Source organism: Dicentrarchus labrax, unplaced genomic scaffold (genome assembly GCF_905237075.1).
Source record: "Dicentrarchus labrax unplaced genomic scaffold, dlabrax2021, whole genome shotgun sequence".
NCBI classification, from domain to species: Eukaryota; Metazoa; Chordata; class Actinopteri; family Moronidae; genus Dicentrarchus; species Dicentrarchus labrax.
Window position 1 is genome coordinate 20,443,731 of NW_026136715.1, and position 14,216 is coordinate 20,457,946.

At 39.8% G+C, this 14,216-nt stretch overlaps 1 protein-coding gene across 2 annotated transcripts in view; it reads right to left on the minus strand.

Moving 5' to 3' along the window:
• Positions 1-30: 30 nt before the first annotated feature.
• The window catches only part of prkar2aa (protein kinase, cAMP-dependent, regulatory, type II, alpha A), a 43,245-nt gene continuing 29,059 nt past the window's right edge, over positions 31-14,216 (minus strand). For both annotated transcript variants that reach the window (XM_051424500.1, XM_051424499.1), the window contains exons 4-11: positions 10,068-10,204; positions 8,405-8,511; positions 4,806-4,947; positions 4,221-4,322; positions 3,675-3,749; positions 3,520-3,585; positions 2,515-2,653; positions 31-1,390 (exon numbers count right to left, since the gene is read on the minus strand). In XM_051424500.1, coding sequence (XP_051280460.1) covers positions 1,266-1,390; positions 2,515-2,653; positions 3,520-3,585; positions 3,675-3,749; positions 4,221-4,322; positions 4,806-4,947; positions 8,405-8,511; positions 10,068-10,204 — 893 coding nt within the window. In that variant the 3' untranslated portion in view covers positions 31-1,265. The remainder of the gene's footprint in view (positions 1,391-2,514; positions 2,654-3,519; positions 3,586-3,674; positions 3,750-4,220; positions 4,323-4,805; positions 4,948-8,404; positions 8,512-10,067; positions 10,205-14,216) is intronic.

Genomic DNA, 14,216 nt, shown 5'->3' on the forward strand with positions numbered 1-14,216 from the left:
TTTGAGTAGAAAATCAACAAAGAGGCAAGATTTTTTTTAACAAAATGTTTGCTTTATTTTTTCTGTTTTTTTTATCCAGGACAACTCATTCAAGGATAATCAAGGAGAAATAAGCACTACTGTTTTTATTAGAATTTTTTTTTCTGTTTTTACATTTTGTCAGAGATGGATGGTGAATTTTATCAGAATTGGTCAAAGTAAAACAAAAAATAATAAATGAATATATAATAACAATACATTAATAATTAATTCAATACAATGAAGTGTGGCGTCAATGATAGAATAACAATGGCCCAGAAAACGTAGGGTTGTTATTGTTTTCACTGCTTCTTCTGTGGTACTGCAATAATCACCAGCACTAACTCAACTCAATCAACAACAGTAGAGGAAGAAATGGAGCGCACCCACAAAGTTCTGCACCCCGGCCTCCCAAAGAGGAAACACTTTTTTTTATTTAAATAATATTTTATCAAAGCTTCTGTTTGTATCTTCATAAAATGTTTCTAAAACGTATCTGTCTTCTTTAAACTTTCTCTCTTTTTTTTGCATTTTTGATTCATTTTCCTTTTCAGAGATTTTTCATTAGTTTTTTGTCTCCGTTTTACCACGGTGTTTCCGTTTTTGCAAGTGTGGTAACCTATGTGTTTTTAAGTATCTGTATCCGTGTGTGTGTGTGTGTGTCCTTTACTGTGGCTTGTTGGAACAACTTTGAGTTGTTTAAGTGCTCATGTGAATGCAAAGCCTGCACGTATGAAGCATGATGATGTGTTTTGATGAGTTTTTAAACATGTATGGAGTGTGTGTGTATTTTATGTCCTTACACTGTGTTACCTGTATCAAGGTCATCGCAGCAAAGACATTCATACTGAGAGGTTGAAGCTGGCTCAATCAACAATGTGTGTGTGTGTGTGTGTATATGTATGTGTATGTGTGTGTGTGTGTGTGTATCTACAAAGTGAGCTTATCAAGGAGTGTGTTGAGCTAGTATGTGCACGAGGGTGAGCAGACTAAGTGAAGTGGCCGTCTCTCAGTGCCTACATAGGTGTCAGTGTACATGTATGTGTGTGTGTGACAGTGTGTTCATACTGTGTGGGCATTTATGTGCTTGCAGGTTAGCCAATTTCTCATGTGTTCGCACAGGTGGGTATAGCTAACAATGAGTCTGTATCGCCACTGCATGATGTGAGAGAGGACATATGTCTGTGTGTGTGTGTGTGTGTGCGTGCGTGTGTGTAATAGAAGGCACGGAGGGTGGTGTGGGAGGCTCAGTCTCTCAGGTCCATACTGGAGCCGAACAGGGCAACCAGCTGCTCCTCATAGTGGGCGATGTTCCTCTTCATGATCTCCTTACAGGAGCCCAGGAGGCGCTCAAACGCCTGCACGTCTATTACTGCACAGAGAGAGAGAGAGAGAGAGAGAGAGAGAGAGAGAGAGAGAGAGAGAGAGAGAGAGAGAGAAAGAGAGAGAGAGATAAGGTGCGTCTGTTTAAAGTCATCTCAGATGCTCGAACAGTCCACTGGTCTCATTGTTATCGGTTTTAAGAATATTAACTGCTCAGGTTTTCCTCTTTGAGAACTGAGGCAACAATGCAACAACAAGTTAATTGGACATTCCCGTTCCCATCTTAAATGTCCTTACAAGGCCCCAGAGGAACTTTTATAGCCGCAACGGAAAAGGGACAATTTTTTTTTCTCTGCTTCAAAGCCGAGCAGCTGCCCTATACGGGCTGTTGTGCTGTTAGTACAGTCAATAGAAAGTACACTGAGAGACAAGACAGGTGAGGCAGTGTGTGCATGGTTAATATTGAGGGGGAGGAGAACATAGGAAAGTACAAAGAGAGTGACTGACACTACAACTATGAAAAAAATAGCAGGGAGGAGAGATGTGACAGAGCAACACAAGCGGCTGTTAAAAATCCTGTGTTCATTTTCAAAAGTGAAGAGCTGCTCATCTCACTGTAGAGCCGGAATTAGTGCACCCACATTGAGAGCAAAATAATTACTGAGCAGCCTTTATATTCACAAAAAAATACAAGGTGATGACAGGCGAGATGAAGAGAACTCAAATGCCACTCGATATCTCATGACAAACTGCTTCCAACGGTTCAATTAGTGGAACATTAATACCACAGACATTTTTGTCAGGTTGAGGGGTTTAAATATTGCTTATTAACTTGTTTTTAATTTCACATAAAGTTTTAATTTTACATAAAGTTTGAACTATATACTGGTAATTTATTGACTCTTTTAAACTGTAGCTTCATAAAGAACTGAGTGAGCAATCTCACTGAGAATGAACTGGCTGAAAGAAACACAGAACAAAAACTTATGTCACAGAACAATTTGAAACATTATATAGTCACATAAAAATGTTTGCATAGGTGTTTAAGATGCAGGTGTCACATTCCTTAACATTGGTGGAAACCTAATGTTAAAACAAAGCTACCTCATGTACACATTATCGTTGTTCACATCAGTGCTGACAAATGCGTTTAATGAGTGTATTTCGTCTTACCCAAAAGCTTGACATCGCCCACTGCGTAGGCTGAGGCGGCCCGGGGCTTGTTAGTGACCAAGGCCAGCTCCCCAAAGTAATGACCCCTGCTACAGCGTGTTATCTCCACCTCCGCATTGTCTGCATGGTCTGCCTTTGTCTGCAGGGAGGAGAGGAGAGGAGAGGAGAGGAGAGGAGAGATTAAAAGGTTAGGAACCATTGAGGACCTCTTTTTTTTTTTTTTCCTTCCCCCAACGAGAAGCACTCAGCGGATGAGTAGACAATTGTGATTCCCGCTGTTGCTAAGCAAAACCAGGAAACACTTTTGCACTCTGTGGGTTGTCATTGTCTAAATGTTCTACACAGAGAGTACCTGGTAGAAGAATATAATCAGCTTCTATATGGGTGCATATTCCTGCACCATTGAAGGTGGTTTTTTAAAAAAATATTTATCAGCCTCTTAGAGTGGCTGAATCTTTTCTGCCTTTCATTTATGTGATCTGGCCTTTTCTTTTAACCATTGTGGTCTTACATTACAGCTGAACTGATATAAAAGTGACTGCTGGAAACAGAGCAGAACTGACGGAATAAAATGTATTCACCTACATGGGTCTGGGAGTGAGATAAATTCAGCCTCACAGTAAAATCCTTAAAAGGGAACATATGTAAGATTCTGAAGCATTTTACTAATTCTTTTTATGTATTAAGAATTTAAAGTACCTTCTCGCTCAGTGTTCCTGCAGTGTGCAACACTAGCCAACATTAGCTTTTAAATGGCGTTCTCTGACGCAAAACACCACCACACCCACCACAACAGGGTCCAACACGTTGTCCAAAGTCAAAGCTAACATAACTGCAAAGCTTGTGATATACATTGTGGTATTGTGGTTTTAACTGGCTAATGTTAGCTTGCTTGCTAAAGCAGACAAATTGCTCGCTGGCTATCATAGTTACACATAGAATCTTTGAATTCAAATGCAGAGTGGTGAAATATAGAAATAAAGAAGGTGAGGACGAGTATCTTACTTTACTCTTCATCATGATCTTGACCTCCCCGGATTCTACAACATAGAAGCAGTCAGCCTTCTCTCCCTGAGGAAAAACAACAGACAACTTGTAAATGCCTTTAAAAGTAGTTCTGTGCGATGTATGAAACCATATCAGCCATTTCCATGTCTTACCTGTGTGATGATGCGCTCACCATCTGAGAACTGTTTCGCTCCTAATACATCCACTATCTTCATCCTCTCTGTTGCCTGGACAGAAAATGGGGTGGGCAGGGAGGTCAAGAGAAATAATGAGAGAAACAGTGGGAGCAGAGGTAATTATATCACTGACAATGCTTGCAGATTATAGCCATGTAAACTCCTTTTATGCCAGGCTTTCCTCTGTTAGTCCATTCATCCTCGTTACTGTGCTTGGCAATTCATTACACTTTTGTGTTCTGTACATTTTTAAGCATAGTGGTGCAAAAAAGTGCAGTAGCATGTTTGGCCAAAACATTTATTTTTAGCTATCAACTGAACTAAATATATAGCTTTTTAGTGAATGTAGAACAGAACTTTTTGCATCATAAATTGGCGGGTGTGCTGCTGTTAGCTAGGTGGCTAGCTTCACAGGTGATGCTGCTGCATCTACTGTTTAGTGGGACACTGAAAAAGACTACACTGAAGGAGAGGGGGGAGGGAAAGAGCAAAAAACGTCAGAAGAACAACTACTAAACTTACCTCCAGTGATTTGAGTAAGGGCACAGATTCAATGAAACACTCGTACATCCTCCTCTTCTTGGCGTTGTTCTTCACAATGAGTCTACGAAAAGTGGCGCGGTCCTAGGGAAAACAAACTCGAGTAAACAAACACCTCCTGAAGGCAGATTCTCTCAGACTGAGTGACCGTTGCCTGTCCTCCTCTGCTCGGCCACAGGGAGGAGCTGCAGCAACATAAACCATCAGAGCAGAGCACCGGCTCCATTCATAGATAACACAACTCCATTCTTAACATGTCTGTGCATCACAGCTCAATGTACTGTATTTAACAGAAACTGTACCTAATTGCCTTACTATGCACTCTTTAGAGACAACTAGAGGGAACAAGAGTTTAAAATTGAGCTTTAAGACTTAAAGCTAACATTGCAGTTAGAAATGTACTGACATTAAAAATAAAACAACCTACTAGAATACTTTACTCGAACTTTAACTCATGATGAATATTAAATACTGTAATAATGCATCAGAGTATAACAAATCCCATTTAAAATCTACAATTGACCCTGGTTTTGCTATTTCTGTGTATGTTTGTCCGTATGTTCTTACCAGTCCCCATAGCGCCCCCTCCTGGGTGGCAACGATGGTGGCAGCACGTGGCGTGTTGTACATGAGTGCCAGCTCCCCGAAGCTGCCCTTATTGTTATACTGACCCACGCATTTTCCCAATACCACTATGTCATAAATACCCCTGCAGAGAGAGACAGAGGGAGAGAGAAAGTTAGGGAAAGACAACAAAAAATAAACAGCTAACAGGATAAACTGAAAAGAGACATAAATCCAACACAGAAAAACAGAAGCTAGAATGACTTTGATTTACTTAATTGAAAGATAAGTTTTGTTTATTGACCTACTGACTGGTTTAAATAGACATCTAATTACAGATTATCTGTAGCCCCTGGACAGGACCCTGTGTTAGTTTGGCACACAGGGTGAGCAATTCATTGACTGTGTTTGTGTGGGTGCAGTAGTGTGTATAACCGTGTTCAAGTTCATGTTATTCATACAAGTTCTTAACTGTGACCACACGTAAAGGTGAGAGAGATTTAGCTTATCTGTGAACATCGTTGTATTATCTGCATGTACCGTATCAAAAAACATTTGCCGCGTTTTTTTTTATGTTTCTGACCGACAGTAGTACTACAGCTCTGTCTCCCCCTCCCTCCCCCCTCTCTCGTTCTGTATGAGGATTAAACCTGGGGAGGGTAATTTGCAGCGTTGTTGCTCGGCAGGATTAACCAGTCATTTTGTAAGATAGCCTGTCCTCCCATTGGCTGCGTAGTGGGGCTAAAACCTTAGTCACTGGTTGAGTATTAACTTAGCCTGACTGGATTACCATGACGATGAGGACGATGGTCACTTGTGTGTGTCGACTACTTGAGCACAGCAGAGCAAGGCGATCTACGCACTGTTTAAAATACCATGCTGCTAGCTCTCTGTAAAAGAAACTGAGCAGGTGTGACAACTGTAATCACTGAAACAAATGGTCTTGAGCCAAGGAGGACAGATGTAGAAGAAAAATCCAAGATTCATTTAATGACCATTTTTACTTCTTGGTAAAACAGACAACTCAGCCATGATCAATTAATACCCTGAAGAAGTGTTTAAGAGCCGGAGGACAAATGGATTTTCTTTCCTGCACTCAAAGGATGTGTGCATAACAAGAATTTTCTCTGCTTAGCCGACCCTTGGGTGTGCCTTTACGGACTTTCAACCTCTTAACATAGAAGATGTAACATCTCAATATTCACAAATATAAAAAAAGACATCTGCCTCAGGGGGACTGAGCTTCACTGTGATTAGTAAACAAGTAAAACACTTCAGTGTTTTATTTTTTCGGCATCTTATTGCCTTTAATGGATAGTGACAGCGGAAGAACGACAGGAAATGGGGGGGGGGAGAGAGAGAGAGAGAGAGTAGATGACACACAACAGGAGACCACAGGTCGGATTTGAACTCTGGGCCGCTGCAGCAGAGACTCAGCTTTAGTACGGGCACCAGCTGTACCAGGTGAGCTATCAGGGCGCCCCAAAACGTTTCAGTGTTATTGTAAAAATGCTGGTAGTTCATTATTACCTTAATAATGTGAAGACTGGATCACGTGATGATTTTTAAAAAATACATTAACATAAACAAATTAACTTCAAACACAGATCAGCCATTCAGAACTGAGGACTACAATGAATCCCTTTCACATCACACGTCACCCTTCCTATTATATATTTACTCCTTGTCCCTCAGGGCTTCTGAGTAATTTTCTGTTGCTTCCTGTCTTCAAGGCTTCAGAAGAATATTGTTTAGGTCTGTTTGCGTATGTGTGCTATGTGATATGCTAACAGGAATGAAGTAGAGACGTATACATATGGTTTAATTACACAATAAAAAGTTAAAATAGGAAATGTTTAAACAATGTGACTCTGGCCTGTTTTCTTTCCTGCTTTTCTTTTTTGGATTCTATTTATCCCTCCATCTCTGTGTGTGTTGTTGCTCACACCCCACCCTGCTGGTGACATTAGCTACCACCTACGCTTTTTACAGGCCAGGGAAAACCCCGGGATAGTATATGACCAGGCAGGCGTGCTGCTCTTAAAGGTCATTGCATGTTTCTTGTCCAGGGAGCATGCTGTGTTAGAAAGTGAGTATGCAGATGGAAAGATAGCACACAACAACAAGTGGAACCGAACCACTGTGCTGAACTGATATGTGCCATGCCAGGAATGAATAGAGGCCTGGGTGGGATAAACAAGGACCAGCCATCGGCCAAACACTGGTCGGTCTGTTCTCTCTTTGTTGGCAGAGGTTAAAAACCGTCATCTCGAGGTATTTATCTACACCAAGTAATCACTTGGACAAGTGAAGTAATATAAATGACTGTGGCTGGTCAAGAAAGAAATGTTGATAGCTCTTAGTGCAGTGCAGTCAAAGTTGACTTATTTAATGGAGGAATGAGTAGGATTTGTTTGTTGTGGTTCAAACATTCAAAGTTGGCCTCTCCTCCCCGGCTCAACGGCTCCTCTTGGATGTATGCCTATGATCTGGCACCTGGTCACTTCGTTTTTAGAGTCCTGCCTTCACACCCTGCGACTGTTATTGGCTGGGAGCTCTACACCCACTGCCTAAAGGTTGATGCCCAGAAGCATCCCAAAAACAGCTAAATAAGAAAATACAGACAGAGGCCTGGGTCTGTGCAGATACAGACACCTCCACATACTTTTAGTCATAAGTGATGATGGAGAGGGATTATTTTTGTATCAATCTATACATTGTTTTCAGGAAAATCCTACTCATTCTGCCTTTAAAAATAATAAATTCATCATAAAAACCTACTATGTTTTCATTTTACACACCACAAGGACCTGGGAATTTTATTGTAGCAAATTAACACAATCACCTGCAGCTTGATGCATAATTACAGTTTTCCAGTCAAAAATGTGTTATTCATCACACCAAGTGTACAATAGGGAAAACTATGTTCCTACAACCTAACACTGTATTCTAGCCCAGGCAACAACAAAACATGTTCTGTATACTGCCTGTGTACACAGCACCAGATTACATTAGCAATATAGCAGGGAAATTACACACAGCCCTCATAGGTACTGTGTACATGAACATACGATCATAGTCATAAACTACAGAACACAACTGTAAAGACCAGCAAAATGGTCACACTGGTGTACGTCTTTATGGTTTTTAGTGGTCCACACTATTCAAATAGTCAGATTCAACTGTATGGTATTTTGTTGAGGCTATAATTAATGGTGTTTATTTCGTTTCAGGTGTTTCAAAAATCCTTGCTTCTCTCTGTGTATGTAAAGATATATTCCACACAAGGCGGTTTGACAACCCCACCACAAAGTACAGCCTCAAACAAAATAACAGAGCTGAGTCAACACACAAACGGCTGGAGTGGTAAAAAACTATACAGGTCTTTACATAATACAAGTGATTCAATTCTGTCTAGTCAAGGATAATAAATAGATATGTATCAAACACACAAAATGGGCATACAGGCCGTCATCATTGCTCACCTTTTTTTCAGTAACTGTACTCTGTCATCTCTAGCCTTTCTGTTATCTAAGTTGGCAGCACTTGAATAAACAAATATACCCAAATTTACCGACCTAACACAAATGCCTGCCTCTTACCTCTCTATGACGTAGAAGTTGTCTCCATCGTCACCCTGGTCGATGACATGGTCCTGGGGCTGAACCCTCAGCTCAAACATGGCGTCCAGCACCTGTGAGAACTGCTCCTGGATGGGAGATGAAGGATGTTTGACACAGATGTGCAGAAACATTGTGCAACAGTGGAAATGTGTATGTGGAATTTAACTAGCAGCTCAAAATGGCTTCTAGCTCATGTGAGTTCTGCTCCTGAAGGGAGACCAGATTAAATTGAATTATCCCAGCAGGGAAAACTGTGTGAGAAAGTGCACAATGGAAAGAAGAGGGAAAATTTCATGACACTTTCTTCATGTTTTATCAGGATATGCAATCTTAGGACAATATTGTTGTCTCTGGGGTTTGAGTCCTACATGATGTCTTAGATTTATAGTCGTAAATGCCAAGTGCTACATGGTTCACAATGGGAAAAGATATAGGTTTTTAAAAATATCCGATTCATTTTAAGTGCATCTTCTCAGCCAAAACAAACATGGATAAATCAAGTATAGTGACACCACACAGACATGTGATTTCTGGATTTGCTTTTTGGAGAAGCCAAGTAGCAACAAAAATCCAGCACATAATCAAAATGCCATAACATTTGACTTTAGGTTTCTAGCCAATAAGACAAGCAGATTAAGCCGAGTAGAGATTGTATTGGTTCATGATACAACATGCAAAGGTGTTTAACAAGTACTTCTTTGTCCCTTTTCTCTGCAGTTCATGTAAGGAACTGTATTTCTATCTTCTAACTAAAATGTTTTTGTACAAATGTATCATCTGACCTGCCACAAGAGCAGCTGCCCTTAAGTGTGGTTCCTGAGGTTTTTTTTATGAAACAAAGGCATTTTCCTGGCTGTTGAAGCTTTAGGTTGTGGCGCTCTCATATTGCATTGCACTATTTTATAAAAGGTGTTTCTCACATTTTCATATGAAGATGAGGCGTTAAAATATTAGAAGCACCTTCTGCAGGACTTTATTTATTTATTTATTTTTTCTTTACAGCTGTACCAAATTCTACTTTTAACTGTCCAAGACTTAAACATTGTCCCAAATGGGAGTGAGTAAATATAGTTTAATAACTTTGTTTCATTCACTCGGATCACTTCATAAACTCACTCTAGTCCGCCATTTCATTATTCTTTCATCATTGGTTGAGTTTAATTTGATTTAAAAGAGCTTTTAAAAAGAGTTATTAAATTTGTTTGCTAGTTGCTTTTTTCTAAGGAAGTTTCAGAGTTGGCAACTCTGGTCTATTTCTACGATTGATTTTTGGTATGTAAGCATGTGTGTGATGTAGCATAGAGCTTGTGCTTCTGCCACTTCACATTTCTCAAATTTGAATACTGAACAATTGAAATGATATATATTCGCATAAATATAATAATTTCATTTGTATTGAATAATTGAATTGAATGACCCAGACACAGTATCTTTGTGTCCTAAGAGCTAATTTTATATTCCCTGAGACAAAGGGAGAATTTTGAGCGACGGCCTTCATTATAATGTAGTCCATTAAACCACTGCTAAAGAGGATGCTTTAAGTTGGGCTTTTCTTTCATTTGTCACCCATCTGTACGTTAATAGCTCTGTGCATTGATTTGTTTGCGTGTGTGCACGTCTCTTTTTGGGTTTTTGAATTTACCTGATCTAGTGTTTTGAAGAGTAGGATGTCTCGGCAGGCCTCCTGCAGTCTGCAGCGCTGTTCATCTGTTTTTGGGTGAACCACTCTGGGCTCCGTGTCCTCGTCGTCATCGTCTGGGTTGAACGCCTCCGCACACACTGGAGGGAAGACATGGAAACTCACTTTACATTTTATGTGATTACATTCTAATTAGACAGAGAAAACAATTCCGGTAATAAAGTTTTCTATAGACACAAGTGTCATTAAAAATGTACTTAAATAACCTTGACAAAAAAAAAAAAAAAAGCCAGCCAACAGTTTGCAGGCAGCTCTGTACTACCACTATACTTGTGGATAGGGAACAAGTAATACTAAATTTTCATTGTTGGTCTTTTACATTTATGTAATGACAGTGACAGTATGTGTAATGTCAGTAATGACTTTGGAATCAACATTAGTTACAAAAAAATGTGACAGTTAAACCATATCTTGACACAACATTGACACAAGATGCAACAGATGAAAGTTTTCAACACACACACACACACACACACACACACACACACACACACACACACACACACACACACACACACACACACACACACACACAGGCCTATTGCGATATGTGATAAATCAATTAATCGCACGATAAATAAAATGAGCTCGATAATTGTTTTCGGCCGCGATAGTTTCCATTTGCATGCTTGTTTGTTTTCCTCGTCTCTCTCTCTACCAAAGAGACTGGATGACCACTCCGGTGCAACGGTGACCCCTCTTGGTTCCTTAGCGTAACGAGGAGTGAACCCTCCTGTCAGTCACTTGTCAGCTGCATGATCTCTGTGCGGGGAGGCGGGACTCCTGGCGTAGCCTACCACAGAGTACAGCAAAAGAGCCGCGTGAGGAGTATAGCAAGAGAAAACGCTAGTTGAGAGTTGGAGGGAAACATGGATTTGGTTTCAAAGCCAAATGCATGCATATGCACCTAAAACATAATCATCCGATGCAGTTTTCCCAGCTGGGAAAAAAACTACTACAGATGGGCCGTCTCCGTCTTCCCGACAGTGCACAATCACTGGGGTGTTTAGTCGACAAACAAAGTACAAACAGGACAGTGCAAAATGGTGTTCACTCACAGACAGTGTAGTTCGCTTCATTGCTAAAGAGATGCTGCCCTTTAGTATCGTCAAAAAGCCGGCAGTGTGTGGTTTTTAATTTCCATTTTATTTATTGTTTTCGTATGTGTTGGGTTTTTATTCAAGTGCATTTTTGTTAACAGAGACTGAGAGTCCATTTTATTTATTGTTTTTGGTTGTTTTGTTCATTTCTAGTGGATATTTAAAATGTCTTCCAGTTCCAGTACTACATATTATTTAGAAATAAAAGTTTATTGATCTTTGGAAAGGTGTACCTGCATTTCTTATGCCATTATCATTATATTAAATGAAAATGGTCCTGGAACAACAATATTATCGTTTATCGCAATCATTTCCAGCTAAATTTGTTATCGTGACAGCCCACACACAGACACAGACACAGACACACAGACACACACACACACAGACACACACACACTATACAGGGAAACGTAAGATGTTACACAAGCAGAGGGGAGGATAGGCGATGGCCTGCAGGAGACATCACTACTGCAGGATACAGAAGGAGCCCAGAAGTGAGGAAATGACACATGCGCAGAGACATGTTTTACCACACTGGATGACAAACACTGACAAGGTCATTTCAAATTGTCACTTTGTATCTGTACTTCCTCCAACTCGACAGAGACACACTCCACTTCTCACATGACATTTATCACAAAACGCATGGAAGTCGCTATGCGTGTATGTGTGCAATCATGAGTACAACGTCTTATCTCTCAGCATTCATACCAATCATGTTTGGAACAGTGTGACCTGTGGAGTGTCAACGTGTTTACTCCTTTAGTTGAGCTTGATTCAGGTAAATACAATGGACCAAGTAAAAAGCGGTTAAAGTGTGAGCCGCAGTGCTCTGCCAAGCACAATGTGTTGGGGTAATTAGGAGTGAGAACATAATCTCAATCGATGACAAGTTACAACCCCAAAACACATGGCGTTTATTGGTACAAAAACACAGATGTTAGCATAAATATTCAGCTTAGTGTGTTCGTCATTGGTATGAATGCCATTAAAAATCAGATAAGAGAAAGTGCAGGCAGGTCCGTCATGCTTAACTTAAGTTGCAGGAATCAGATTAGTTTCCATGCTGCCAAAATGTCTATCTATCCCTGGCCGGGTGACAGGATATCAAAACAGTGGCCAAAAACATGCTTTCGTTTACAAGCCGTAGTTCACTTGTAAACAGGGCAGTGTGATCAAAGCTAATGCAAATATGTAATAAAGTCATTATTCACACACTGTTTTTGGCCAAAGAAAATAAACCGTAGATGCGATTGCAGCCTTATGTTTCTCATGTGAGAACACACTGATTGCTAATGACGCTGATGCTGAATGTGGTGTACCTGTCTCGAGACGAGGAAAACAGATTCTTCCTCCGTCAATAACCATTCACCCTTCTGTTACCTTCTACTGACCCATCACAAGTTTAGCTAAAAACAACATCTGGATAAAAAAAAAGGACCTAGACAGCATGTGACGTTCGTCTGAGTTTGAATATTCTGTGTGGATACACATGACTCTACCCTGAAGAACTGGCAAAGTAACCAAATATATATATATATATAATTGGAAAATAAATAACTGAACGTTAATAGTGAACTACTTGTGCAATATTAAAAATAATCATGCTACAATGCAACCTCTTGTTCATATGGGAAATAAGCTATATTATATAATGAATCAATGAACATGTTGATTTGATTGTTTTCTCAGTAGAACATTTATTTTTGGAAATGCTGAGAGAAGTTAAATGTTAAATAACTGAAACTTAAAAACACCCTGAAAATCTTGCTGCTGATGCAGAGGTGTAGTGGTACTGGATTACCGCATTATAATCTAAGGTGTTTGTAAACTATTTGCTTCACCATATATGTAAATGAGGTGGGCAAATATTACAAACACCTGTCAATATACCACCACTACCTACGGTTTAAAAAATACTGCTTAATTGAATTACTAACAACATGGTTTTAAGCCGTATTCTCAACAATAACTGAATTTTAAATAGTAACTAGTTAGAGTAACCAGGCTGGTTACTATAACTAGTTACACCTTAGATTATAATGCGGTAATCCAGTACCACTACAATCTTTAAATGAACACTTCTTCGTGTGCCAACAATAATTAAAAATGATATGTCAAAAAAAATTAAAAAATATCGCAAACGCTTTTGAAAGTTTAGTTTTAGGTGGAAAAGTTGGTGTATCGATAAAAGCAAAATATGACAAAGTGCAATAGAAACAGACTTAAGGGGAATAAATCATGACGTACATGAACAAACAAAACTTTGGATCTACTGAAGAGACAAAAAATTTCATCAGCGACAACCGTTTATCTCGATGAACCGACTCCTAATAATCCAACAACGGTAGTCGGCAGAAGAATACATTAACATTTTCTTTTGCCAATTTCCTCTATTTATTTATTTTTCAAATGTCTCTCCCTGAGAAAACACCAAAGACAAAACACCTGCAAAAGACTAACTAACTGACAAAGGACCTTTGAAGTAACATCTCTGGGAAACATGATGAGCATCACAGTGACGCTCTATCTTTGTTGTTGTATTACCACAACTTCTCTTCAGGGCTCCAAAAGGATCATTTACGCCTTACAACATTACCACTACAAAGAAGATCTACTTGTACCACACAACATTATTGTCAATAACGAAACGTCAAACCACTTTGTTTACCATCTAGTAACAACAAGGAACTCTATACAACTGGATGTTACAGCTACAAAAAAAGTTTTAAAAAAAGTTGACGACTTGCACAAATTAACACCAGGTACTCTACAACCAACTTTAACGGCGCTGCTGTATCGACAGCAGGGTCAACAGTGACAGTAGGACAGCAGTAAAGATAAACATCGGCTCACACACCCAGAGCCTAATCAAAGTGCAGCGCTCTGTGACGGCTGACGACATTCAATTACTCATATGTAAACACTAGACGGGTACGACCAAGCGTGAGAAAACAAGAGCAGCGTACACACCAGACCACAGACGCCAACA